Raw genomic sequence first — 23,781 nt, 5'->3', positions numbered from 1 at the left:
AGCTGGAGCCTCTAAGGACAGACAGAAAAGCCTTTGTTTTCTTTGATGACGTGGGTGTCCTGCAGAAGGAAGGTGGAGCAGGTGTAGGCCTGTTGCTATCTTGTGCCACCCAGTGAGTCGGGGACATTGTGCGTGGCAGTGGCACCTGCGTGGACCTTTCATAGCTCACACCACCTCTGGACACCCTCTGTAATTCACATATTGATTGTGTACTGCCTGCTTTCCCCACTCACAGGCAAGGTCCACAAGAACAGGGACTTATTGGGAATGTTGCTTGTCTTATTCGTTCATGTAGCCCCAGCACTTAGAACAGTGCCTAGCATGCAACAGGCACTCAGTAAATACCATGCTTGTGAAACATAGAGACACAAGTGGCAGAGCTAGACACACACACAAACGCTAGTTGTTGAATTGCTAAAAAAAAAAAAATGTAGCAAAATATTAGCTGTTGAATCTAAGGGAAAGGTATGCAATGTATTCATTGTATTATTCTTTCAACCTTTATGAACATTTTTTAAATAAGTTGTGGAGGAGACAAAGAAAGCAGGGTGTGCTGAGAAGGTCCTCGAAGCATCAGCTGGGACCAAGATTGCTGGGATAGAGCTCACTCCCTGTTGTTAAAAGGTAAACTGAGGCATATTAAAATTTTTGAAGAGCTTATTTGAGCAAACATAGAACGGAATCGGGTAGCGCCAAACCAAAAGAGGTTAGGAGCCTCTGCCAAACAGGAGCTAGGGAAGAGGGTTTTATAAAGAGGCAGAAGCAAAGCAAGGAAGTTGACGGGCCATAACTTAAGCAGTCGCCTTATTTGGAAAGCCTTGCTGGGGGCTCCTTAAGTAGCTACCAAGGCAGCAGAGCCACTGCAACCTTACGGCCTCCTTGTTTAATTAGGTTAACACTGGCAACTGGCCAAAACCACCTGGGACGGTCCAATAGTAGAGCCAAATCGGACGACCTTGGTCCTGAGCTTCAGTCCCGTGGCAGAGGGGACTCTGCCCCACGGGGGTGTGCGTGCTAAACGAGTTCCCCGTGGGAAGCTGACCTCACTCTCCGCGGAGTGGGAACCCTGCCCCTGATGCCGGCGCCTGCTACCCAGAGGATTACTGCCACATCCTCCCCGACTTCCAGCCTGAGGCCTCTCCCCAGACCACTTCTCCTGCCCCGCAGTCGGGGCACCGGCTCAGCCTGGCCAGTCCTCCCAGCCTGCCGAGCTCTTCCCTAGCCTCAGCCAACGTGCCACTTGGAAGGACACCAGCCCGTCCTTGGGGGGGCCAGCGGGTGCGGTAGGAAGCAGCGATGACCACCTCTTCCTTCCGCCCGCGCTAGTCCTCCCCGTCGGCCACAGCGTCGTCCTCGGACGCTCCAGCCCCGGACCGCGCGCCGCCCCCGAAGTGCGCAAAAACCAGCGCAGGGGGATGGGGAGGCGGTCGCCGCCACACACGACGACCACCGCCAGCCCGTGCCAGTCCCCGCCTCGGCGGGGTGACACCGGCTGCAGCAGGGCGGGGCCCGGCCGGGACGGCAGGCCGCCAGCAGGCCTGCCAGGGCCAGCAGTAAGGGGCCCACGCCGGAAGTGCGGCCTTGGGAGGCCCGGACGCGGCGTGGCCTCTCTAGGCGCGGTGGAGCCAGCGTCTCTCGATGGCTGCGGAGCGCGAGTCTCAGGCGTCAGTCAGGAGAAAGGCGCCGGGCAGGGAAGGCGGGGCCCGCGGCGGACTGGGAAGTGTCGCGCTCTAGGAGTGGTTGCCTGGGAGGCGTGGGCGGGGAGCCCTGGGAGGCGGGGCGCTCCGGGATTGGCGGGTGCGCAGACGGGGCGGGGTGTCCCCTTTGTCTGAGTGAGGTGCGGGCGGCCGCTTCTGCGCGTGAGGCTGCGACAGGGACGGTGAGTCGGGGCGCGGGCAGCACAGGGAACCTCTGCTCGCGCGGCGGGGGGCCGGGACCCTCCTCGCGGCCGGGCGCTTCCCACAAGCGCCCGCTGCCCTCTCCAGGCGCACTCCGAGCCCCGCCCCACTCTCGCCTCCGCCGGGCCCTCCCTCCCCGCTCCCGCGAAAGGCGAGCCCTGCCCAGCGGGTGGTCCTCGACCCCGCGAGCTCCAGCCTCTCGCGGCGCCCGGGGGAGGGCCGGGGTCGCGGGACCGCTGTCCGCGGGGGTCGCTCTCAGCGTCCCGGCGGCCTTGGCGTCTCTCTGGGAAAAGTGCTTCCTCCCGAGTTCCCCTCCCGCCTCCATTTTCCATCGAGGCTCGTTTCCCGGTTACTTTGTAAAAGCCCTTTTTCGTGAGCGCGACCAGCCTTTCCCAGAGTCCGCGGGTGTCTGCCTGCTGGAAGCTTGCCGGGGCGCTTCAGCGGGAGACGGCGTGCCGCCTTTTCAGCCGAGCCCTCGGTGTGCGCTGCCCTTGGCGTTTCCTTTCTCATCAGCTCGGTTCTTTAACCTACGTGTCTTCTCAAATTGTCATTTGACTCCGGTTATGGTGTTTTGTTCCGTTTTGAGATGGAAGATTTCGAGTGTTTAATGGTCAGATACTTACCCTCGAGGCTTTTGGCTTTGTGCTGTGTTTTAAAGGGCTTTCCCTATTCCAAGATTAGTTTTTAAATAAATTCTTGTTTTTCTCTGGTACTTGTGAAATGTTGGCTCCATCTGGAATCATTTTGGTGTGGGGCAAGTTGGGAATCCAGCTTATTTCTGACACAGCCTACTGAATAATTCATTTCTCCATTGATTTGGAAAATCACCTTTGTCACGTGTTAAGTTCTCCCAAGTCTTGGGCCCATTTCTAGGATTCGTGGTGCTTTGATGTGCAAAGGTTTTGATTTTCATGCGGCAGATCTGTGGATCTCTGCCCCCCAGACTTTATTCAGGTTCTTTTTATGATTAATTTAAAAATTTATCTCTTATTCATTCATTAGCCGAATGCTTTCAGTATATGATATGAAATGATCTCATTTTTTTCCTGTCTTTTGTTTTGTTTTTTGTTTTTTTGTCGTATTTTTTTAATCTCTGCTTTTGCTTAGCTTTCTGGGAGATAAGTTGAGCCTTGTGCAAAGATCTAAGTTTAGACCCCTTGTCCAAGTGCCGGTTACTGGACCATCTTCCCCGGGATCCGTTTGTTTATAGACGTGGCCCTGCTCTGCCCCTTCTAGTCCAGGCCCGCTTGGCTCTCGGCACCACGGCTTTGTGGATACAGTGGGCAGAATTAGCATCACATTTCTAAGGTTTATTTTAACCTTGTTTCTTGTTGCCATCTGTGAGTAGAACCTTTTTCGCTGTGTATTTCCCAACTCCGTGTTGCTGGTGTGTAGGAAAGCTATCCGCGTGGATGCATGTTTGTGATCGTTTACTTCCGAAGGTTGCAGGGTTGCGCTTTGGGCTTAACGGGTGGCTCAGAAGTGCCTCTTTGGAAGGTGATTCCACCCTGGAGGGTGGGGCTCCGTGGAGTTAAAGAAGGAGGGGGCAGGCCTTCCAGCAGGAAAACCTGGGGGTGAGGACGGTGAGGATGAGGGGGGCGACTCTGGGACTGGGAGTGTGCCTGTCATGCCTGTCACTGAGGGCGGGGTCTTTGGAAGGAAGGCTCTTTTACATCAAGATCATCAGCAGTTCCAGCAAGAGCGGTAAGTTACTAAAGCTTAGCTTACAAAACAAAATAATAACAAACGTTAAGTCCTAAGCTCTTTGCGTCTCTGCAGTCCCGTTTTTACTTCCTGTCCCTTAGTCACCGCCCGAGCCAGACCTCACTCGGAGGTCTCACTGCAGTGTGGCCACTGCTGCAGGGAATGTTGGCCTGTTCTGGTTTGTTTGGGTTATTCCTTGGCGGGAGTTCCAAAAAACGAAATTCCTGCATCTGAAGAACGACGATGACCCGTGGGTGGGTGGGTGGGTGGGTCACTGTTGCGGGCACCCCCGGGGCGGGTGCTTTTTGTACTTGCCGCTGTGTTGGGGGCGGCGTTGCCTCCTTAGGCAGCTCCTCAGAGCCAGTTCTGACCCTTGGTGGTGGTGATTCCGGCTCTGGGGACCATCTAACCAGGACTTGTCCTGCCCACCTGTTCGCCCTTCCTGATGCCTGGAGCTCTGGGCATCGCGGCGGGGGTGGCCTGGTGAAAGCCAGGTTCGGTGCCCGGGTGGCTGTGTCCTGCCTGTGGTGTCTGTTAGCAGCCTGCAGTGCTTTCTGCACGTCTTTGCATCTGGCACAGACTTGTTCCAGGAGACCCAGACCTTATCTACCAAAGGGCAAAAAAAATGAAAAACTAGTTAGTAGCACTTTTTAAATTTGTTTTCTTTATTTTTTATCAGGATGTAAGTGTCTTATTCCATTTGTCCTGCTACAACAAAGCACCACACACAGGGCAGCCTATGAAAACAACAGACATTGACTTCTCACAGTGAGGAGGCCGGATGTCCGAGGTCAGGGGGCCAGCAGGGGCGGGTGAGGCCCTCTTCCTGGCTGCAGACTTCCTGTGTCCTCCCGTGGAGGAAGGGGCAAGGGAGCTCTGTGGGGTCTCTTATCAGGGGGACTCCACCTTCATGACCGAAGCACTCCCAAAGGCCCCACCTCATAACACCCTCACATTGGGCATTAGGATTTCAACACAGACATATACATTTGGGGGACACGGACATTCAGACCAGAGCAACAAGCATACTTCAGGATACTTCACACTTTTTCCCTTTGGCAGTTTGCAGAGGTCATCCTAGGCAGAGGCCATCCTAGGTAGAGGCCTTTTGCTTTTGTGCTTCTCTGGGACTCACCGCAGGTGGGAATCTTGTCGCCTTCTCCCTCTCCGCCCCTCTGTGCCTCAGGCCCGCTGGGTTTGAGTTAATCCCATCGGGCGACGTGAGGCTTAGTCAAGTGCTCTCACCTGAGAGGAGGTGTGTCATCTCTCTGTCTTACTGGTGTGGACAAGGGCTCACACCCCCTCGTGGCCCCGAGGTCATTGTGAAACAGGAGCATCGTGGACACACTCCACATGCCATGCTTTGGCCGACCCGACCCGTCTGTCCACCGGGTGCAGTCTGAGTCGTGGTCTTAGCAGGTGCCGGACTGGTGTGTGGAAGGACTGTGGCTTTGGCAGCGGCACCATCCTGAAGCCTCTGCTTCTGAAGCCGCACGACTCACGTGGGATTCGAGCTCAGGGGACGAGCCTCGAGCTTACTTTTAATTGAAACCACACACCTAGGCTCAGGACTTAATGAAGCTCAGGCTGTGTATGTCGGCGGTCCCTAACCTTTTTGGCACCAGGAGCCGGTTTCGTGGGAGACAGTTTTTCCACGGACAGGGTGGGGGGGGTGGTTCAGGCGGTAACGCCAGCGATGGGGAGAGGCAGGTGATGCTGTGCGACCCGGTCCGGTACCCGTCTGCGGCCTGGGGGTTGGGGACCCCTGCTCTATGTCTCAGCGCAGAAGGAATTCATAGTAAGAGGCAAAGTGATGGGTGAGAAGTGGAATTATTTAGAGAGGTACGCATTCCTCAGAATGTGGTCCGTCTCAAAAGGCGAGAGCGGCCCTGGAATACGGGGTGGTTACTTTTTATGGGCCGGCTAGTTTCATAGGCTAACTAGTAGGAGGGTTGTTCCAGCTTTTTCAGGGGAAGGGCAGGGGTCTCGGAACTGTGGGGCCCGTGGGTGTGTCATTTAGCTGATGTACTACAGTGAGCATATAATGAGGCTCTGGGGGGCGAGTCTTCCGCCGTCTTGGGCGTGGTTGGTTCTAACCAGTTTTTGTCATATCTGACATCTGTGTGTTCTTTAAGGATTGTGCTCTGCCCCCTCCCCTCCTGGTCTCTCGTCCCTCCCAGGAGGGTGTGCACTGCCTACGGATGTATCTGCTGCATCTAAATATACCAGGTGACTTTCCCGCCTGAGAAAGAGCCTATCAGAAACTCCGCTTCCCCATTGCTGCCGGCAGCAGATGTTCGCCTTGCACTTGTTGCTGTTCTGAAGCGGGGAGTGTGGTCTCATTGCTCCTGTAATTTCATACACTTATTCAGCAAACATTGAGCCACTGGCTGCTCTGCTGGGGCAGGAAGGGGGGTGTGAGAGCGACGAGGCAGAGGACCTCGGTGAGAGGAGGGGCCTCGGCGACAGGGTGACATGGCCAAGCACCAGCCGAGGGGCAGGAGCCACCCCAGCCAAGGGGCCCGGGCAGGGTTGAGCACCCCAGGAACGGTGTAGGGGCGGGCTGGGGGTGGCCTTGGAGCCGAGAACAGTCACTGTGTTCCCATGGCGGGGGCAGGACAGGACGGTGCTGCCGCGGCCCAGGTTCAGGCCTGTGCGGCGGGCAGCAGCTCAGGTCACAGGCACGGGCTCGGGCAGGAGCTGGCCTGGCCCACGGCCTCGTGGCCGGCCACCAGCACCCACTGGGGAGGCTGTGAATGGGGCGCCTGTGGCCGGGTATGGTCAGCCCGTAGTGCAAATGACTGTCCACCTCTGCTGGGTTCCCAGAGGACCAGAGCTGTGCCGTTACCAAAGGTCGGTACCCGTTTTCGGGTGAATTCTGGGGTACTTTTATTCACTCCTTGCATTCTAATCGAAGCCTCCGGTTGAAATTCTAATTAGAGTCGTGTTGCCTTTACACGCGCAGACACGCACGCACACACGTTTTGGGGGAGTGGGCGTTTCTGGTGGACGGAGGGGTGGGCGGGGAGGGCCAGCCTCTCTCCGCCAAGGCTTCTGCTCCCCAGAGGCAGCCACGGTCAGGAGTTCAGTGTGTATTTTCCTGAAAGTTGTGGTAAACGTACTCATCCACTGGACGTTTCACAAAGAAAGTGAGGTGGGGGCTCCCTGACATGCTCCCCCAGAGGCCCACAGTGTGAGGTGAGGCGTCCTGCTTGGTGAGCTGCCTGCCTGAGGGGGCTGACCTCATTCTTGCGTCGTTTTTCCCCGAGCAATCTGCCTGCTGGGCTTCTGTGTCCCTGTTGCGGACCCGCCTCGGCCTCCAGGTGATGTCAGCCCCATCGCCCTGCCAGGGGAGCTCTTGGTCCCCACTTCTGTGTGGCAGTTGGGGGGTGACAGATAGCTTACTTGGCCTGGCATTTCCCCAGAACCTGCCCACCGTCGGGCCTCCCTGTCAGGTGCTCAAACCAAATCCCTGGGTCACTCTGGACTCCCACCAGAACCCAACCCCCGCTGGAGCCGCCACCGGGGCAGGAACAGGCGTGGCCAGGGCATCGGTGGGCCACAGGAGGGCCTGGCATGGGGTCCCCACAGGAGTGCGGCCCTGGCAGGACTGTGCACGCCCAGCCTCTCTGGAGGCAGCCAGGCCCGGTGCCTCCCTGGATGACAGCTTGGCTCCTGTGAGGACGCGCTCACCCGGGCCTGTGCGCGCACTGCAGGCCGTGCCAGGTGAGCTGGGCAGACGGCCCACTGCCCTAGGGGTGCACCGCGTCCCCAGGTGTCTCAGGTGGGACCTTCCTGGGCCCGAGAGCTCGGGGTCCATCTGTGCAGCTCTGGGACTGGAGTCAGAGTTCACGGGGGGCCCAGCTGGGCCCGTCATGTGCTCCCTGCTCTTCCTCAGTCCCACAGGCTCCTCCGATTTCCATCTTCCTCAGATACCCCAGGGACCAGGTGATGGCAGCGGCCAGGCTCCTGCCGCCACCGGCGGTGCCCCAGGTGAGTTACCCCGAGGCCCGCGCAGCGCCACGCCGGGGGCTCCTGGTGGCAGCCTAAGCATCACTGCATCCTGGATGCTGCGGCCCCTTCCTGTCACTGCCCCGCATCCCTGAGCCTATCCCCACACCCCCATGCTGCTTGCACCCACCTCATCTCGGATGGAGACACTCAGTCGACCTGCAGCAGCCCCTGTCATTCCAGGCCAAGGTGACCTTCGAGGACGTGGCCGTGCTCCTCTCCCAGGAGGAGTGGGACCGCCTGGGCCCTGCTCAGCGGGGCCTCTACCGACATGTGATGATGGAAACCTACGGGAACGTGGTCTCCGTGGGTAAGGCCCCTCTGCAGGCCTCGTCTGTCTGTGTGCTCTGCCCAGGGCGGGGTTAGGGTGCTCACAGATGCTGTGTAGACAAAAGGCCTTCCCTCCCCATGAGCAGGAATTCCAGGATCCAAGCCCGAGGTGATCTCGCAGCTGGAGCGAGGAGAGGAGCCGTGGGTCCTGGACAAACAGGGAAATGAGGGGCGCCGGGGCCTGGGCACTGGCCGCTCAGGTGAGTGGGGAGCCGCCTTCCTGCACCAAGGGCTGAGCACCTGCGAGTGCTGATGGGAGGTGGCCGGAGTGGCTTCCTCCTGGGGTCTGATTTGGCAGAGGGACCCTGCGGGCAGGTGGGGCCAGGCAGGGAGTGAGCACAGAGGCGAGTGCAGCCTGGTGGTGGGTTGGGCCCAGGCAGAGCAGGGAGAGCACCCATGGTGCCCGGGCCCCTGCCGGTCCCCGTTCTGATGGGACATCCAGAGTTTGAGGGATACCTGGTTGGTTGAGGGAAGAAGGAAGCACCCTCAGTGTAGAAAGGAAGTTTCTTAACCTGGTAGGTAGTGGGGCCGGGGCTATTTGAGATGGGGAGCCTACCATCCACGGCCACGTGGCGCCGTCCGGCCGTCCCACCCAGAATAAGGCAGGACAGACGGAACACAGCAACAGGGTTGAAGCTACAGAACTGGAAAGAAGTCGTTGAAAATCATATGATTTTCTCTTGTAAGATTGACTAGAATTCACAAGAGAGTTTGCTAGGTACAGAATCAGTTTTATTTCTATTTATCAACACCAAAGGTATGATTTTTTTTTCTAGTTTTATTGAGATATAATTGACATGACGTTACAAGTTGAAGGTGTAGCGCATAATGATCTGACTTAAATATGTTGTGAAATGATAACCACCATGAGTTTCGGTAACATCCACCATCTCATATAGGTACAGCAGCAAAAGAGAAAAAAACTTTTTTAAAAATGTGATTTTCTTAAAGATAACATTTACAGCAGCATCAGAGAGGTGATGTGTCCAGTAGTTAATCTAACAGACGAAGTACCAGACTTTATGGAGGAAAGTGTAGAAGGGAGGGTGCTGGCAGATGCGTCCAGTCCTGAGGGCAGTGGCCAGCAGTTGCTTTAGGGCGGGGTGGGGGTGGGCGACATCCAGTGAAGGACAAGGACAGGAGTCTCAGGGAACCTCAGCCAGCCTGCCCTGCAGGACGTGGCCCCTCTGGCTGTGAGGACAGCACGGCACCAATCCCATGGCTGCTCCACTCCAGGTCTCTAGGTACTGTGTGGAGGGGCACCAGGTGTTACAGACAGCCCGCCTCTTACTGACCCGCAGAATCAGGTATCCTCAGAGGAGCAGTGACTTCACTGGACCCGGAGGAATGCGATTTTCCAGGGAATGTAGAAAAGGCACAGCATCATGTTGAGCAAATCTTTGACTGCAGCTGCAGGGGGCAAGAAAACAGCTGCCCCCAACCAGACCTGGGTCCCTGGTGGACCAGCTGTGCTTTCACCTGATGGAGGTCTTAAGACGAGTGCCCTTCAGATCTGATGCCAAAGAGACCGCCGTTCTCCAAGAGCATGGTGGGTTGGAGAGAGAAGCTTTCGCACAGAAGCACCTGCTCACTCTGCCCCCCACCCGCAGGCCCCAGAGGACGGGGTCTGAGAGATGAGGGGTGTGCACAGAGCAGGAGCTGCCTGCTGCAGCCCGGGCCGCCACCATGTGCCTCAGCCTCGCCCGGCGGCTCCTCAAAGGGAGAAGCGTGTGCGCCTGCCTGGCCCTGCTGTCTTAACCCAATGAATTGCACTTTCGTCTTGTAACAGCAAATGAGAGGATTTTCCACTCTTGGGAGAGGCATTGGTTTTGTTGTCCCTTCAACTCTCTGTTCCTTTTGCAGACAACTTCACGTATGACCACATGACAGCTTGTGTGCAACAAGACAGCACGTCCTGTCCCTGGGGTGAGTGTGTGTCTCATCTTCTTTTCGATCCAGTACAAAACCCCTGACGTGTCTGGCTCGTGGTTCACAAGAACACGAGGAGGTTCCCAGGCTGCTGTGATGCAGCGTGTGTGTTCTCATTACACAGCACACACAGTCTCTACAGAATGCCGGTGGGGGGGTTAAATTAAAAAATTGGTTTCGGTGGACTTGCTTTTTCCCCTTTATTTGTCTTGTTGTTGCTGTACACTTGAAACAACGATGAAGCTGCCATCCTGAGAGTGTGGGGCAAGAGGCAGCCCATCCCCGCATTCACGGCAGCCTGGGTCTGTTGTGCGCTGTGTTTGTGCCATGGATGATGGAGGGAGTTACCTCCTGAAATGTTCAATTATTCTTCACCATTAAAGTCGTCTTTCTTGTCTTGTTACTCTGGCATCAGGCCAGAAGCCACCCATTCAGGAAGCTTCAAACATTAGAAATGATACTTTTCCATGCAAATGAGTAATTATTTCTTTGACCTACCAGCTTTACTCTGTGATGATGAGGCTCATAAGTGAAAAAAAAAGAACTAAAACTTGTTTTCTGCTTAAAAAAAAACATAGTATAAGTTTTTAAGAACATGTAAAAATCTTATTAAACAGATGACAGTGAATTCAGATATTTAAATGAAGAACCTATCAAATACCGTTACCATTTATGAGTACAGTGCACACTTAATAAATAAATTGCTCTGAAGAGAATAAAATATGAAGAAACACCCAATAAGAAAAATGGGCACAAAACTTGAACAGGTTCTAATAGAAGAGAACCAACGGAGAGGCCAGATGGGAGGGTGGCAGCCGCCTGCAAGCCAACAGAAGAGGCCTCAGAATGAAATCTACCTTGCTGGCACCTTGATCTTGGGCTTCCCAGCCTCCTGTGGTTTGAGCCCCCCAGTCTATGATATTTTGTGAGGACACCAAGCCAACTGAGACAGCCCCAGGATCCCTGCCCTCTGATCCCTGCTATACATGCCCTGCATAATCCGCAGGACTGTGGTTATGTGTTTTATGATTAGGTTATGTGAAATGGCACTGTTGCCTTTAAGGAACAGAGAATGCGCTAAATCTGGGTCTGGAGGTCAGAGACAAGTCAAATTCAAAGCAGGAGGAGGGAATTCCCTGGCAGTCCAGTGGTTAGGACTCAGCACTTTCACTGCCTTGGCCCAGGTTCAGTCCCTGGTCAGGGAACTAAGATCCCACAAGCTGCTCTGTGTGGCCAAAAATAAATTTATTAATTAAAAAAAATTTTTTTAAAGCAGATGGATTTGATGCATCATTGCTGCCTTAAAGATGCAGGTAGGAGCAGAGAGTGACCCCCAGGCAGCATCCAGCAGGGAAATGGTCGCCTCGGCCCTGCAGCTCCAAGGAGCTAAATGCTGCCAACAATAAAAAAGAGCTGAGCCTTCACACAGGATTTCAGACTGGCTGACACTTTAGCTCAGCCTTGTGATACCCTGAGCAGAGAACCCATCCCCGCCATACAGAATCGTGGCCTACAGAACTGTAAGCTAATAAATACAGTTCCCAGTGCTCACACAAGGCTGGGAACACTGTCTCTTCCCACCAGCAAGAGTGGAAAACCTTGTAACTCACAAGGCATCATCAGGTAGAGTACTGAGTAGGGTCTTGCCTCACTAATTGGGGGGAAATAACCTTAAACACTGCCCTGGTCAGACTGAACAGAGTTGAAAGGCAAGAACCATACAGTTTCCAAGTAACTTAGCCACATATTAGAACAAAGCTCAATAATGTTTATAAAAATTCAGAAGTATCCAGCACCAAGCAAGGGGAAATCCATGATGTCCAGCATCTAACCAGAGATAACAAGAAGCAAGAAAATACAGCCATGATTAGAAGAAGAACCAGTCAAGTGAAACTGACCAGAAATGACAGGGATGATAGAATTGGGAGACAAGGATATTAAAACAGAATAAATTCCATATGTTCAGGGAGCTACAGGAAATAGTGTATTAGGTAGAGGCATGGAAGATTATTTTTTTTAAACCCAAATCTAATTTCTAAAGATGAAAACAACGATGAGATGAAAAATTCACTGAGTAAAATCAGTGGCAGATTAAACATTGCAGAAGAAAGGATTAGTGAACTTGAAAACAAAGGCATGGAAACTTTTGAAAAGGAAACAGGACAAAGGCTAAAAAAGATTGAAGAATATCGGTGAGCTGTGGGAGAACCTGAAATAGCCTGATATATATCATTGATGGGAACAAAGCAGGAAAAATATTTGAAGAAGTAACAGTTGAAGTTTTTCCAAATTTGATGAAAATTATAAACTCAGAAATCTAAGAAGCTCAAGGGACCCTATGCATAATAAACATGAATAAAATTACACTAAACCACATCATGATTAAATGTTGACAACTGGTGACAAAGAACATTTTAAAGGCAGCCAGAGAAAAAGACACATCGCATAGAGAGAAGCAGGGGCCAAAGGCAGACTGACTGACAGACTGTCCTTCCTTCCTTCCCCCCTCCCTCCCTCCCTCCCTCCCTCCCTCCCTTCCTTCCTTCCTTCCTTCCTTCCTCCCTCCCTCCCTTCCTCCCTCCCTCCCTCCCTTCCTCCCTTCCTTCCTCCCTTCCTTCCTCCCTCCCTCCCCTCCCTCCCTTCCTCCCCTCCCTCCCCTCCCTCCCCTCTCTTCCTTCCCTCCCCTCTCTTCCCTCCCTTCCCTTTCTTTCAATATTTATTTATTTATTTGCACCAGGTCTTAGTTGTGGCTTGCCAGCTCCTTGGTTGCAGCTTGCCAGCTCCTTAGTTGCAGCACATGGGCTCCTTAGTTGTGGCATGCATGTGGGATCTAGTTCCCTGATCAAGGATTGAACCCAGGCCCCCTGCATTGGGAGCGTGGAGTCTTAGCAACTGTGCAGGCGGCCACTTTCTTGCTGTGTGTTCACTTGACTCTCTGTGCCTGAGGAGACATAAGGACACTGTTCTCATCACTGTGGCCTGCCCTGATGACCTCAACTAGCCCTAAGCACTTCCCAAAGGCTCCACCTCCAAATACCATCACACTGGGGGTTAGGGCTTCAGAATACGAATTTGGGAGGACACAAATTTTTAGTCCTTAACAACTTCCTTGTTCCTTCTTCCCCAATTTTATGATACTGTCCTAAGTTTTATATATGTTGTAAAACCACAATACGTAACTACTGTTTTTGCTTTAGACAGTTGCCTTTTAGAGTGACTTAGCAAACTTTTTCATAGTCTTTTATAAAAATTTACCTTCATTTTAACCATTTCCAAAAACCGTCATTTCTTTGTGCGATTCCAAGTTTCTGTCAGGTATATTTTTTCCCCATGAAGAACTTCCTTTAACATTAATGTGGATTTCATGGTTGGAAACTCTGTCCATTGGTTTCTTTCTTTTCAAAAAATTATCTTTTTTTTTTGAAAGGTATTTTTTGCTGGGCACAGAGTTGTAAATTCACAAGTGTTTTCCTCTCAGCACTCGAAGGATGTCCGTGCATTGTCTTCTGACGTGAAGGTCTCTGATGACGAGTCTGCTGTATTTCTTACTTTCGTTCCTCTGTGTTCTCTGTGGTTTTTTTTCCCTGTAGCTGCGTCTAAGATTTTCTCCTTCTCTTTGGTTTTTAGGAGTTTGAATAGGAAACATGTTTATGTTTCTTTGATCTTGGATCTGTGTTTTGATATCATCCGTTATTGTTGGAAAAATCCCAGCCATTATCTTTTCAGATGTTTTACTTCCTTGTCCTCTGTCTTCTCCTGGGATTCTAACAATGTGCAAGTTGGGCTGTTCAGTATTGACCCACAGCTCTGTTTAGTGTTGTTTTTATTGTGTACTGTTCATTTTTCTCTTTGTGTTTCAGTTTGAATAATTTCTGTTGACCTATCTATAAGCTCCCTGGTCGTTTCCTCAGCTGGGTTGAGTCTAATGAGGAGCACATCAAAGGCATCCTTTACCTCTGTCGCTGTGTCTTGTGTCTGATCATGCAGGTCCCCATGCAGTTCCAACACACGGGTCACCTCTGAGCCTGGCGTATTGCCGCTTAGTGTCTTGATTGTGTGTGTGTGTGTGTGTGTGTGTGCGCGCACGCATGTGCATGCACTCACACAACCTTCTCTTTTTTGGTATCTCTTACTTTTTTATTGAATGGCAGCCATCACTCATGGGACAGCGAAAGAGGCAAACTGTCTGTCTGGAAGCACAGCCTCTCCTGCTCAACTTAGTGTGAAAGGCAGAGTCAGTTCAGTCAGGAGCTGGGCAGGGTTCTTTTGTGCCCATAGTTGCCTTCAGGGCGCCACCAGATGCAGATTCCACAGGCACTTCCTCGTGCAGGGCGGGGGCGCTCAGTCTCCCGGGTGTCTCTGTACCTCAGAGGCTTCCTCCGCCCGCAGTAGCCTGCTGTGGCTTGTTGCTCAGCACTTGTTAGACTTGGGGAAGCAGGGATGGAGCCACCCCTGCTGTCCTGGTCGGTCCTTGGGCTCAGCCCTCCCCCAGCTGAAGGAGGTTCTAACTGTCTGGGCCCAGGGTCGTTTCCTGCCCCTTGCCCACCCCACCCCCCAAGCACAGGGTAGTCTTCCCTTCCCCCAGCCCTGATTTTCATCTGTCCCCAGAGTGTCAAGTTTGCTTACCCTCCCCCAGTGACTCACAACTTTTGTTCTGTAGAGAAGGCTCCCCCCCTTTCAGACCTGAACCCCCAAGGGAGGCTCCCTGTGCTCCTACCCCCAGGGGCGGTCCATGGAGCTGCGCCCTCGTGTCCATGCTCCCAGGGGCTCTTTGTCAATCTGTTGAAGTTTTAGCTGGAGTCTCCGAGCCTCTTGTGTGGTGGCCCTGCCTTCCATCTTCCTCTCACCCTCCCTTCAGCCGTGGGCCACCCCACACACCTGTCTCCAAGCACCTGTCTTTCCCTAGATTTCAGCTCAGTTGGTTATTATTGTGACATTAGTTCTGTGATGAATTCAGAAAAGTTAAGATTTTGTAGATTGTCTGGCTTTTTCTTTCTGTCGGGGTGGAAGAGATGCTCTTTCCAGGTTTCTAGCCCCTGGGGGAAAGCCGTTAACAAAATGATATAATAATACGTGTTGTCTTAAATAATACAATAACGACATTAATGGTAGAAGAACATGGGAATCACAGCTGGATTGGTCAGTGCAGTCACGAGACTTTGCCAGATTGAGGTTGTGTTCTTCTGAGGGTCCCGGGGAGGGGCCCCCACTGTCTCTGATGAAGAGGCAGTGCTTGGAAGCAGAGGGCGGTGACTGTTTGGCAACAGGAACAAGGGCTTGGACACTGGGGTTGGAAGAGGAAGAGAAGAACAGAAGAGGGGCTTCCCTGGCGGTCCAGTGGTTAAGACTCCACGCTTCCAATGCGGGGGGTGCAGGTTTGATCCCTGGCCAGGGAACTAAGATCCCACGTGGCACATGGTGCGGCCAGAAAACAAGGGAATCAGAAGAGAGGCGTGGGTCCTGAAGGCCCCCGGCTGCAGGGGGAGGAGCCAGGCTCCCTTCTGGACTTTGGATGCGGATGTGCTGGTGGCCCCTCCAGATGAAGTGGCCTGGCTGCAGGCAGACACCCACCTGAGCCCTGGAGAGCAGTGTGGGTGGGGAAGCCAGGATGTCCCCGTGTCGGGGGCAGCTGAAGCTCGGGGTGGGGCCCCAGCCTCTACACCACTGTGGGGGCCCCTCGCCCTCAGTGTGACTTCTTTAAGGAGCTTTGGGTAAGTCTCCCCAGCCCTGGTCCTGCCTCTTCCAAGATGACCCTCTGCTGAGGGTTTGCTGCAGTCGGGCTGCCACCATCCTTTTTTTTTTTTTTTTAATGTTTTTTGGGGTTTTTTAAAATAAATTTATTTTATTATTTTTTTGTGTGTGTGTGGTATGCGGGCCTCTCACTGTTGTGGCCTCTCCCGTTGCAGAGCACAGGCTCCAGATGCACAGGCTCAGCGGCCATGGCTCACGGGCCCAGCCGCTCCGCGGCATGTGGGATCTTCCCGGACCGGGGCACGAACCCGTGTCCCCTGCATCGGCAGGCGGACTCCCAACCACTGCGCCACCAGGGAAGCCCATTTATGTTTACTTTTGACTGCGTTGGGTCTTCGTTGCTGCCCACGGGCTTTCTCTAGTTGCGGCGAGCCGGGGCTACTCTCCACTGCGGTGCGCGGGCTTCTCGTTGCAGTGGCTTCTCTTGTTGTGGAGCACAGGCGCTAGGCACGCAGGCTTCAGTAGTTGTGGCGCACGGGCTTAGTTGCTCCGCGGCATGTGGGATCTTCCCGGACCAGGGCTGGAACCCGTGTCCCCGGCATTGGCAGGCGGATTCTCAACCACTGTGCCACCAGGGAAGCCCCTGCCTCCATCCTTTTGCAAGAAGTATTAGCGTTTGGTATGTCTAAGTCCCTCCAAGGTAACCATTTCCTGGATGTCACAAGACATCACAGGTCAAATCAAGCACATGTTGACCCCGTTGGCACAAATCTCTTTCCAAACACTTCAGTCAAAGACTACCTTAGAAGCTCCCTTGCTTGGTGGAGGGACTGCTTGGGTTCCGAGCCCATTATTTTCCAAGGGTCCTGGTTGGGGTTTGAGGGAGCCCTGTCTTTTCAAACCAAGTTCTGAGTGAATTAAAAAGTAAAACTTATATCTCAATAATGCTGTTACCACCAAAAAAGAAAAGAAAAGAAAAGCTGATGGGACTTGAAAATATTCTTACTACAGAAAAAGCAGTTTGGTGACAACATGCCTGGTTGCCATTCAGTATGCTTCCTAATCAGAAACTCCAGAAAGACCTTTAACCACCAGATTCAGGCAGGGAGGGGCTTCTGGGTCTTCACTGTGAAGCAGAATGCAGGTCCCCTGAGCTGAGAAGTCCCAGAGGAGGGGAGGGAGAGGCAGGCACCACGGGCACGCACATTGGTGCCATTCTAGCTCGTGATCTCCTGGTGTTTCTGGGATAGCATTTGTCAGTCTGCTTTCCCCAAGGGCTGCCGGCCCTGGCACCTGTCACAGGCCCCAGGAGTGTCCTGTGTGGCAAGGGAGTGAGAGTTCCCTCCTCGGATCTTCCTCGGCCCCCGGGGCTTCTCACGCTGGCATGTCCCTCAGTGACCGCCGTTATTAACACTGTCCCCAGCGAGGCCTTTGGGAAGCTAGAGGCAGCAGCACAGTGCGTGCTGAGATGGCCACTGGGAGGATCGTGGGAGAACTGGCTCCGTCCTGTCCCCCATCTCGTGCCGTCACAGCCCTGCCTCGGGCCAGCTCCACCTGCTGAGTGTCCTTGATGGACATTGCTCTGAGCAGGCCGTCCTCCAGGACAGTCCTGTCTCCTGGTGATGTCAGTTCAGCGGCTCTGTCTCCGAGATTTAAAAAAATGTCCTTGGCACCCCCTGCTCCGCCCACTCAGCCTACAGAGCCCCTGACCTGACTGTAGAAACATCCCCTGGCGTTCTCTGCCACCCTCACTGACACCTGAAAGCCCTGTCTTGTCCCCCAGGAAGCAGTCTTCTGGACACGCACGCAGTGCTCACGCATCTCCCTAGCAGCCCCCTTCCCACCCACCACGGTCCTAGGTGTGGTCCTGCCTCGATTCCACCTCCAATGGCCTCTGGACACTCCAGGGAGGGCGGGGCTGGGGTGGCAGTGGGCTCTGACCTCGTGTGCCCCTCACAGGGGCCCTCGGACTGGAGCCGGCCTTCTCTCCAGCCACACGGTTGGCCTGGGCACCTTTTGTGCCACCTGCTGGTGGCTTCTCAGCCACGGGCATTCAGGGGCCTCCCTGCTCCAGTGAAGCGCCTTCAGGGCGGCAATTGCTCTGCAGTTTCAAGTGCATTTAACACACTCACTTTGGTTCTGTTTTTTCAGGCTGTGAAAACACGGAGCGGGACCAGAGCAGAGCCTTGAGTCTGAGGCCGCTCACTTCACAGGAAGCACCAACGGCTCTGAGGAAAACGCCAGCCGAGTGGAGTGACCAGGGAAGCTGCGAGCCCGAGGAGAGCTTCTGTCTGAGTCCCAGCCACGCCGGCCCCCCTGAAGGCCGGGCCTTGAGTCAGGGCATGCCTGTCGCTCAGCGACCAGCCGTTCCTGGCGGGGAGAGACCCTACCGGTGCGTGGAGTGCGGGAAGTGCTTTGGGCGGAGCTCCCACCTCCTCCAGCACCAGAGAACCCACACCGGGGAGAGGCCCTACGTGTGCGGCGTGTGCGGCAAGGCCTTCAGCCAGAGCTCGGTCCTCAGCAAGCACAGGAGGATCCACACGGGCGAGAAGCCCTACGCGTGTCACGAGTGTGGAAAGGCCTTTCGAGTGAGCTCAGATCTGGCTCAGCATCACAAGATCCACACGGGGGAGAAGCCACATGAGTGTCTCGAGTGTCGCAAGGCCTTCACACAGCTCTCCCACCTGCTCCAGCACCAGCGCATCCACACCGGGGAGAGGCCCTACGTGTGCGGCGTGTGCGGCAAGGCCTTCAACCACAGCACTGTGCTGCGCAGCCACCGGCGGGTGCACACCGGGGAGAAGCCGCACGCGTGCGCGGAGTGTGGCCGCGCCTTCAGCGTGAAGAGGACGCTGCTCCAGCACCAGCGGGTCCACACCGGGGAGAAGCCCTACGCCTGCGGCGAGTGTGGCCGCGCCTTCAGCGACCGCTCCGTCCTCATCCAGCACCACAGCGTGCACACAGGCGAGAAGCCCTATGAGTGCAGCGAGTGCGGCAAGGCCTTCCGGCACCGCTCCACCCTCCTGAACCACGAACGTATCCACACCGAGGAGAAGCCCTATGGCTGCTACGCATGCGGCAAGGCCTTCGTGCAGCACTCCCACCTGACCCAGCACCAGCGGGTCCACACCGGCGAAAAGCCCTACGTGTGCAGCGAGTGTGGCCACGCCTTCAGTGCCCGCAGGTCCCTGGTCCAGCACCAGCGGGTCCACACGGGTGAGAGGCCATTCCGCTGTGCACAGTGCGACAAGGCCTTCAGCCTGAAGGCCACGCTGATCGTGCACCTGAGGACCCACACAGGCGAGAGGCCCTATGAGTGTAGCCGCTGCGGCAAGGCCTTCAGCCAGTACTCGGTGCTCGTGCAGCACCAACGCATCCACACAGGCGAGAGGCCCTATGAATGTGGGGAGTGCGGCCGCGCCTTTAACCAGCACGGCCACCTGATCCAGCACCAGAAGGTACACAGGAAGCTGTGACCTTGGCCGCACGCGAACCTGCACTTGGGAACTTGGGCACCCGGCCCCAGGAAGCCTCCAGTCCAAGGGAGGTGCCCGTCAGCGTCACCAAGTATCACTGAGAAGGGAAGTACTGACATGTCTCTGGAAGAACTTCAGAGGATGCCTCATTTTTTTCTCTCAACTTCTTGAGGTTACACTGCAGAGTAATTACACAATTGTAGAGAATTTTGGTGAAGACAGTTACAATTCATTATTTAACGTTAGTTTATTAGAAGTGAGGAAGTAAAGGAAGTTACTGTCACAGTAAAACTTCCTCACACTCCAAATAGAGGGTTTTTTCTTAGAACATTATATGCCTTTTTCCTAAACTCAACAACTGTTCTGAGTATTGCACTTAAAATTAGAATGTTGGACGATATTTTCAGTATTCTGTTAAGCACTACAATACTGTGTGGATAAAATGACATAAAAAAGATTGTCACTAAGTGTCGTAATGTATTATGGCTGAAAATCCTGTGTGTGTGGAACCACTTGTTTTGTATGAAAACCGGGTGGCGGGGGGGTGGGGGGGCGGGACTCTAAAGATTAATTAGTGAGAAATTATGTAAATTTAGAAAACCCTTTATCTACTCCTTTAACTTTTCAAGATCAGAAGGGAGGTCCTAACTTACTTATTAGTGAAGATTCAACTCAAAAATGGATCTTTTCCTCAAAACCTGTGCACAGAAATCATGGGATGTCTTGGGCTTCTGGGCCCATGTAGGCTTAGGAGGCCTCTTCACACTCAGAGCCCAGACCTTACAGCTGCTACACCACGTGGGTGCCTCTTTATACACTATGGTGTTTCCCAAAAATAGTGTTACTAAAAAGACAGTTCTTCGGCACATACTTTTTTTTTTTTTTTTTTTTTGCGGTATGCGGGCCTCTCACTGCTGCGGCCTCTCCTGCTGCGGAGCACAGGCTCCGGATGCACAGGCTCAGCGGCCATGGCTCACTGGCCCAGCCGCTCTGCGGCATGTGGGATCCTCCCGGACCGGGGCACGAACCCGCGTCCCCTGCATCGGCAGGCGGACTCTCAACCACTGCGCCACCAGGGAAGCCCCTGGCATATACTTTTAAAACAAAATTCTCAAATAGCTTTTTGTTTAATCTTTCTGATATTTCTTTTGCTATGACTGAGGGTTTTCTTTCATTTTTTACTCCTAGTTCCAAGAGAGTCTAGTATTCACTGTCGTATACTGTAATCTAGTTTATTCATAATTTTTAAAAGTTTTTTCTCTCTATTGAGAACATATCAGCTTCTCAGGAAAAATCAAGGACCAGAGTGTTGATCACTTTTTTTTTTTTTTTGGCTGTGTTGTGTCTTCGTTGCTGCACGTGTGCTTTTCTCTAGTTCTGGTGCGCGGGCTTCTCATTGCAGAGCACAGGCACCAGGCGCACGGCCTTCGTTAGTTGTGGCACACGGGCTCAGCAGCTGTAGTTCTTGGGCTCTATAGCACAGGTTCAGTAGTTGTGGCGCACGGGCTTTGTTGCTCCACAGCATGTGGGATCTTCCCAGACCAGGGCTCGAACCCTTGTCCCCTGCATTGGCAGGTGGATTCTTAACCACTGTGCCACCAGGGAAGTCCTAGAGTGTTGATCCTTAGGTCCACAGCAATCACTGATGCAGGTGAAAGCTTGTTTTCCCCTCTCTGCAGGCACTGCTGAGAGGAGCTTACATCACTCAGGTGTAACATGAGAGAGGAACTGAGATCACAGGAAAGCTACCAAACTTTTTGACTCAGTCCATGACTGGCATCCGACTCCCAGTGCTACTCAGCTGAGCCCACCACTACTCAGGACACAATTCCTAATTGTGTGGAAGTCAGAGTAAGAAACAGTCATGTTCCAAGACAATGCGGCCCACTCTCACCACCTCTATTCAACATAGTACTGGAAGTCCTCGCCACAGCAATCAGACAAGAAAAAGAAATAAAAGTCATCCAAATTGGAAGGGAAGAGGTAAAGTTGCCATCATTTGCAGATGATCTGAATACTACTGGGTGGGCCAAAATGTTCATTCGGCTCTTTCTTTAAGATGGCTCAGTAGCACTTAATTGTCTTTAACTTCATTAAAAACAATTTTGTTAGCCTGTATGTGACAGCTGTCATATCAGCATGCATTTAAAAAAAGACGTATCAAAACTCTTGAATTTCTGTGTAGCCATTTTAATATTGAAGATGGAAGAAAAAGAGCAACATTTTCAGCATATTATGCTTTATTATTTCAAAAAAGGTAAAAACACAACCTAAATGCAAAAAAAGATTTGTGCAGTGTATGGAGAAGGTGCTGTGACGGACCGAACGTGTCAAAAGTGGTTTGCAAAGTCTGGTACTGGAGATTTCTCGCTGGATGATGCTCCGTGGTCGGGTAGACCAGTTGAAGTTGATAGTGATCAAAAAGAGAACATTAATTGAGAACAGTCAATATTATACCACACAGGAGATAGCCAACATACTCAAAATATCCAGATCAAGCGTTGAAAATCACTTGCACCAGCTTGGTTATGTTCATCACTTTGATGTTTGCATTCCACATAAGCAGAGAAAATCTTCTTGACCGTATTTCCCATGCAATTCTCTACTTAAACATAATGAAAATGTTCCATTTTTAAAACAAATTGTGATGGGTGATTGAAAAGTGGATACTGTACAATAATGTGAAATGGAAGAGATCGTGGGGCAAGAGAAATGCACCATCACCAGCCACACCAAAGGCCAGTCTTCATCCAAAGAAGGTGATGTTGTGTATATGGATTGGAAGGGAGTCCTCTTTTATGAGCTCCTTCCGGAAAACCAAATGATTAATTCCAACAAGTACTGATCCCAATTAGACCAAATGAAAGCAGCACTCATTGAAAAACATCTGGAATTAGTAAACAGAAAACGCATAATCTTCCATCAGGATAATGCAAGACCACTAGTTTCTTTGATGACCAGGCAAAAACTACTACAACTTGGCTGGGAAGTTCTGATTCATCCGCCATATTCACCAGACATTGCACCTTTGGATTTCCATTTATTTAGGTCTTTACAAAATTCTCTTAATGGAAAAAATTTCAACTCCCTGGAAGACTGTAAAAGGCACCCGGAACAGTTCTTTGCTCAAAAAGTTTTGTGGGAGCTTCCCTGGTGGCGCAGTGGTTAAGAATCCGCCTGCCAATGCAGGGGACACGGTTCAAGCCCTGGTCCGGGAAGATCCCGCATGCCGCGGAGCAACTAGGCCCGTGCACCACAACTGGTGAGCCTGTGCTCTAGAGCCCGGGAGCCACTACTGAGCCTGCATTCCACAACCACTGAAGCCCACACGCCTAGAGCCCATGCTCTGCAACAAGAGAAGCCACCACAATGAGAAGCCTGCGCACCACAACAAAGAGTAGCCCCTGCTCGCCGCAACTAGAGAAAGCCCACATGCAGCAACAAAGACCCAACACAGCCAAAGGTAAATAAATTAAATAAATAAATATTTTTTAAAAAAAGTTTTGGGAAGATGGAATTATGAAGTTGCCTGAAAAATGGCGGAAGGTAGAACAAAAGAGTGAATACGTTGTTCAATAAAATTCTTGGTGAAAATTAAAAGTGTGTCTTTTATTTTTACTTAAAAGCCAAAGGCACTTTTTCACCAACTAAATATGTAGAAGACCCTAAAGACTCCACACAAAAACTTCTAGAAGTGATAATCCTAAAATTCATATGGAACTATAAAATACCCAGAATTGCCAAAGAAATCCTGAGGAAAAAGAACAAAGCAGGGGACTTCCCTGGTGGCGCAGTGGTTAAGAATCCGTCTGCCAATGCAGGGGACACAAGTTGCAGCAACGAAGACCCAATGCAGCCAAAAATAAATTAATAAATAAATTTATAAAAAAGAATAAAGCAGGAAGCATAACCGTCCCAGATTTGAGACAATACTATTGGGTTGGCCAAAAAGTTCGTTCGGGTTTTTCTGTAACATCTTACGGAAAAACCTGAACTTTTTGGCCAACTCAGTACAAAGCTACAGTAATCAAAACTGTGGTATTGGCACAAAAACCAACATATGAGTCAATGGAACAGAATAGCCCAGAAATAGGCCCACACACCCATGGTCAATTAATCTTTGACAAAGGAGGCAAGAATATACAATGGTAAAAGAAAAAAAAAACAGTCTCTTCAGCAAGTGGTGTTGGGAAAGTTGGATGCATGTATATCAATGAAGTTAGAACACTCTCACCATAAACAAACTCAAAATGGCTTAAAGTCTTAAACATAAGACATGACACCATAAAACTCATGGAAGAGTACATAGGCAAAACATTGCCTGACAAATCGTACCTGAGGCAGTCAGTCTCCCAAGGAAATAGAAATAAAAACAAAAATAAACAAATGGGACCTAATCAAACTTACAAACTTTTGCACAGCAAAGGAAACCATAAGCAAAACAAAAAGACAATGTACAGAGTGGGAGAAAATGTTTACAAACAAATGACAAGGGCTTAATTTCTAAAATGTACAAACAGCTCATACAACTCAACAACAACAAAAAACAACCCAGTTAAAAAGTGGGCAGAAAACCTAAACAGACATTTTTTCAAAGAGGAAATACAGATGGCCAACAGCCACGTGATAAAATGCACAACATCGCCAATTATTAGAGAAATGCAAATCAAAACTACAATGAGGTACCACCTCACACCAGTCAGAATGGCCATTATTAAAAAGTCTACCAAAAAAAAAAAAAA

The 23,781-nt window shown here is 52.0% G+C and overlaps 1 protein-coding gene across 4 annotated transcripts; it reads left to right on the top strand.

Moving 5' to 3' along the window:
* The first annotated feature begins 1,347 nt into the window (after window positions 1-1,347).
* ZNF250 (zinc finger protein 250) lies at window positions 1,348-23,781 on the top strand. Of its 4 annotated transcripts, XM_019937292.3 has the most exons (7): window positions 3,870-6,455; window positions 7,100-7,328; window positions 7,501-7,595; window positions 7,797-7,923; window positions 8,030-8,143; window positions 9,807-9,869; window positions 17,715-23,781. In XM_019937292.3, exons 1-7 carry the CDS (start codon window positions 6,207-6,209, stop codon window positions 19,037-19,039), a joined length of 2,202 nt encoding a protein of 733 aa, XP_019792851.2. In that variant the 5' UTR covers window positions 3,870-6,206; the 3' UTR covers window positions 19,040-23,781. The 4 variants fall into 4 exon arrangements, with proteins under 4 accessions (XP_019792854.1, XP_019792853.1, XP_019792851.2 ...); XM_019937295.2 differs by lacking the exons at window positions 3,870-6,455; window positions 7,100-7,328 and adding an exon at window positions 1,348-1,879 and having other exon boundaries at window positions 7,535-7,595; XM_019937294.3 differs by lacking the exons at window positions 3,870-6,455; window positions 7,100-7,328 and adding an exon at window positions 1,348-1,879.

Source organism: Tursiops truncatus, chromosome 17 (genome assembly GCF_011762595.2).
Source record: "Tursiops truncatus isolate mTurTru1 chromosome 17, mTurTru1.mat.Y, whole genome shotgun sequence".
Classification (NCBI taxonomy): domain Eukaryota; kingdom Metazoa; phylum Chordata; class Mammalia; order Artiodactyla; family Delphinidae; genus Tursiops; species Tursiops truncatus.
Note: the sequence above shows the minus strand (reverse complement) of the source record. Positions and strands in the feature narration are given on the sequence as shown.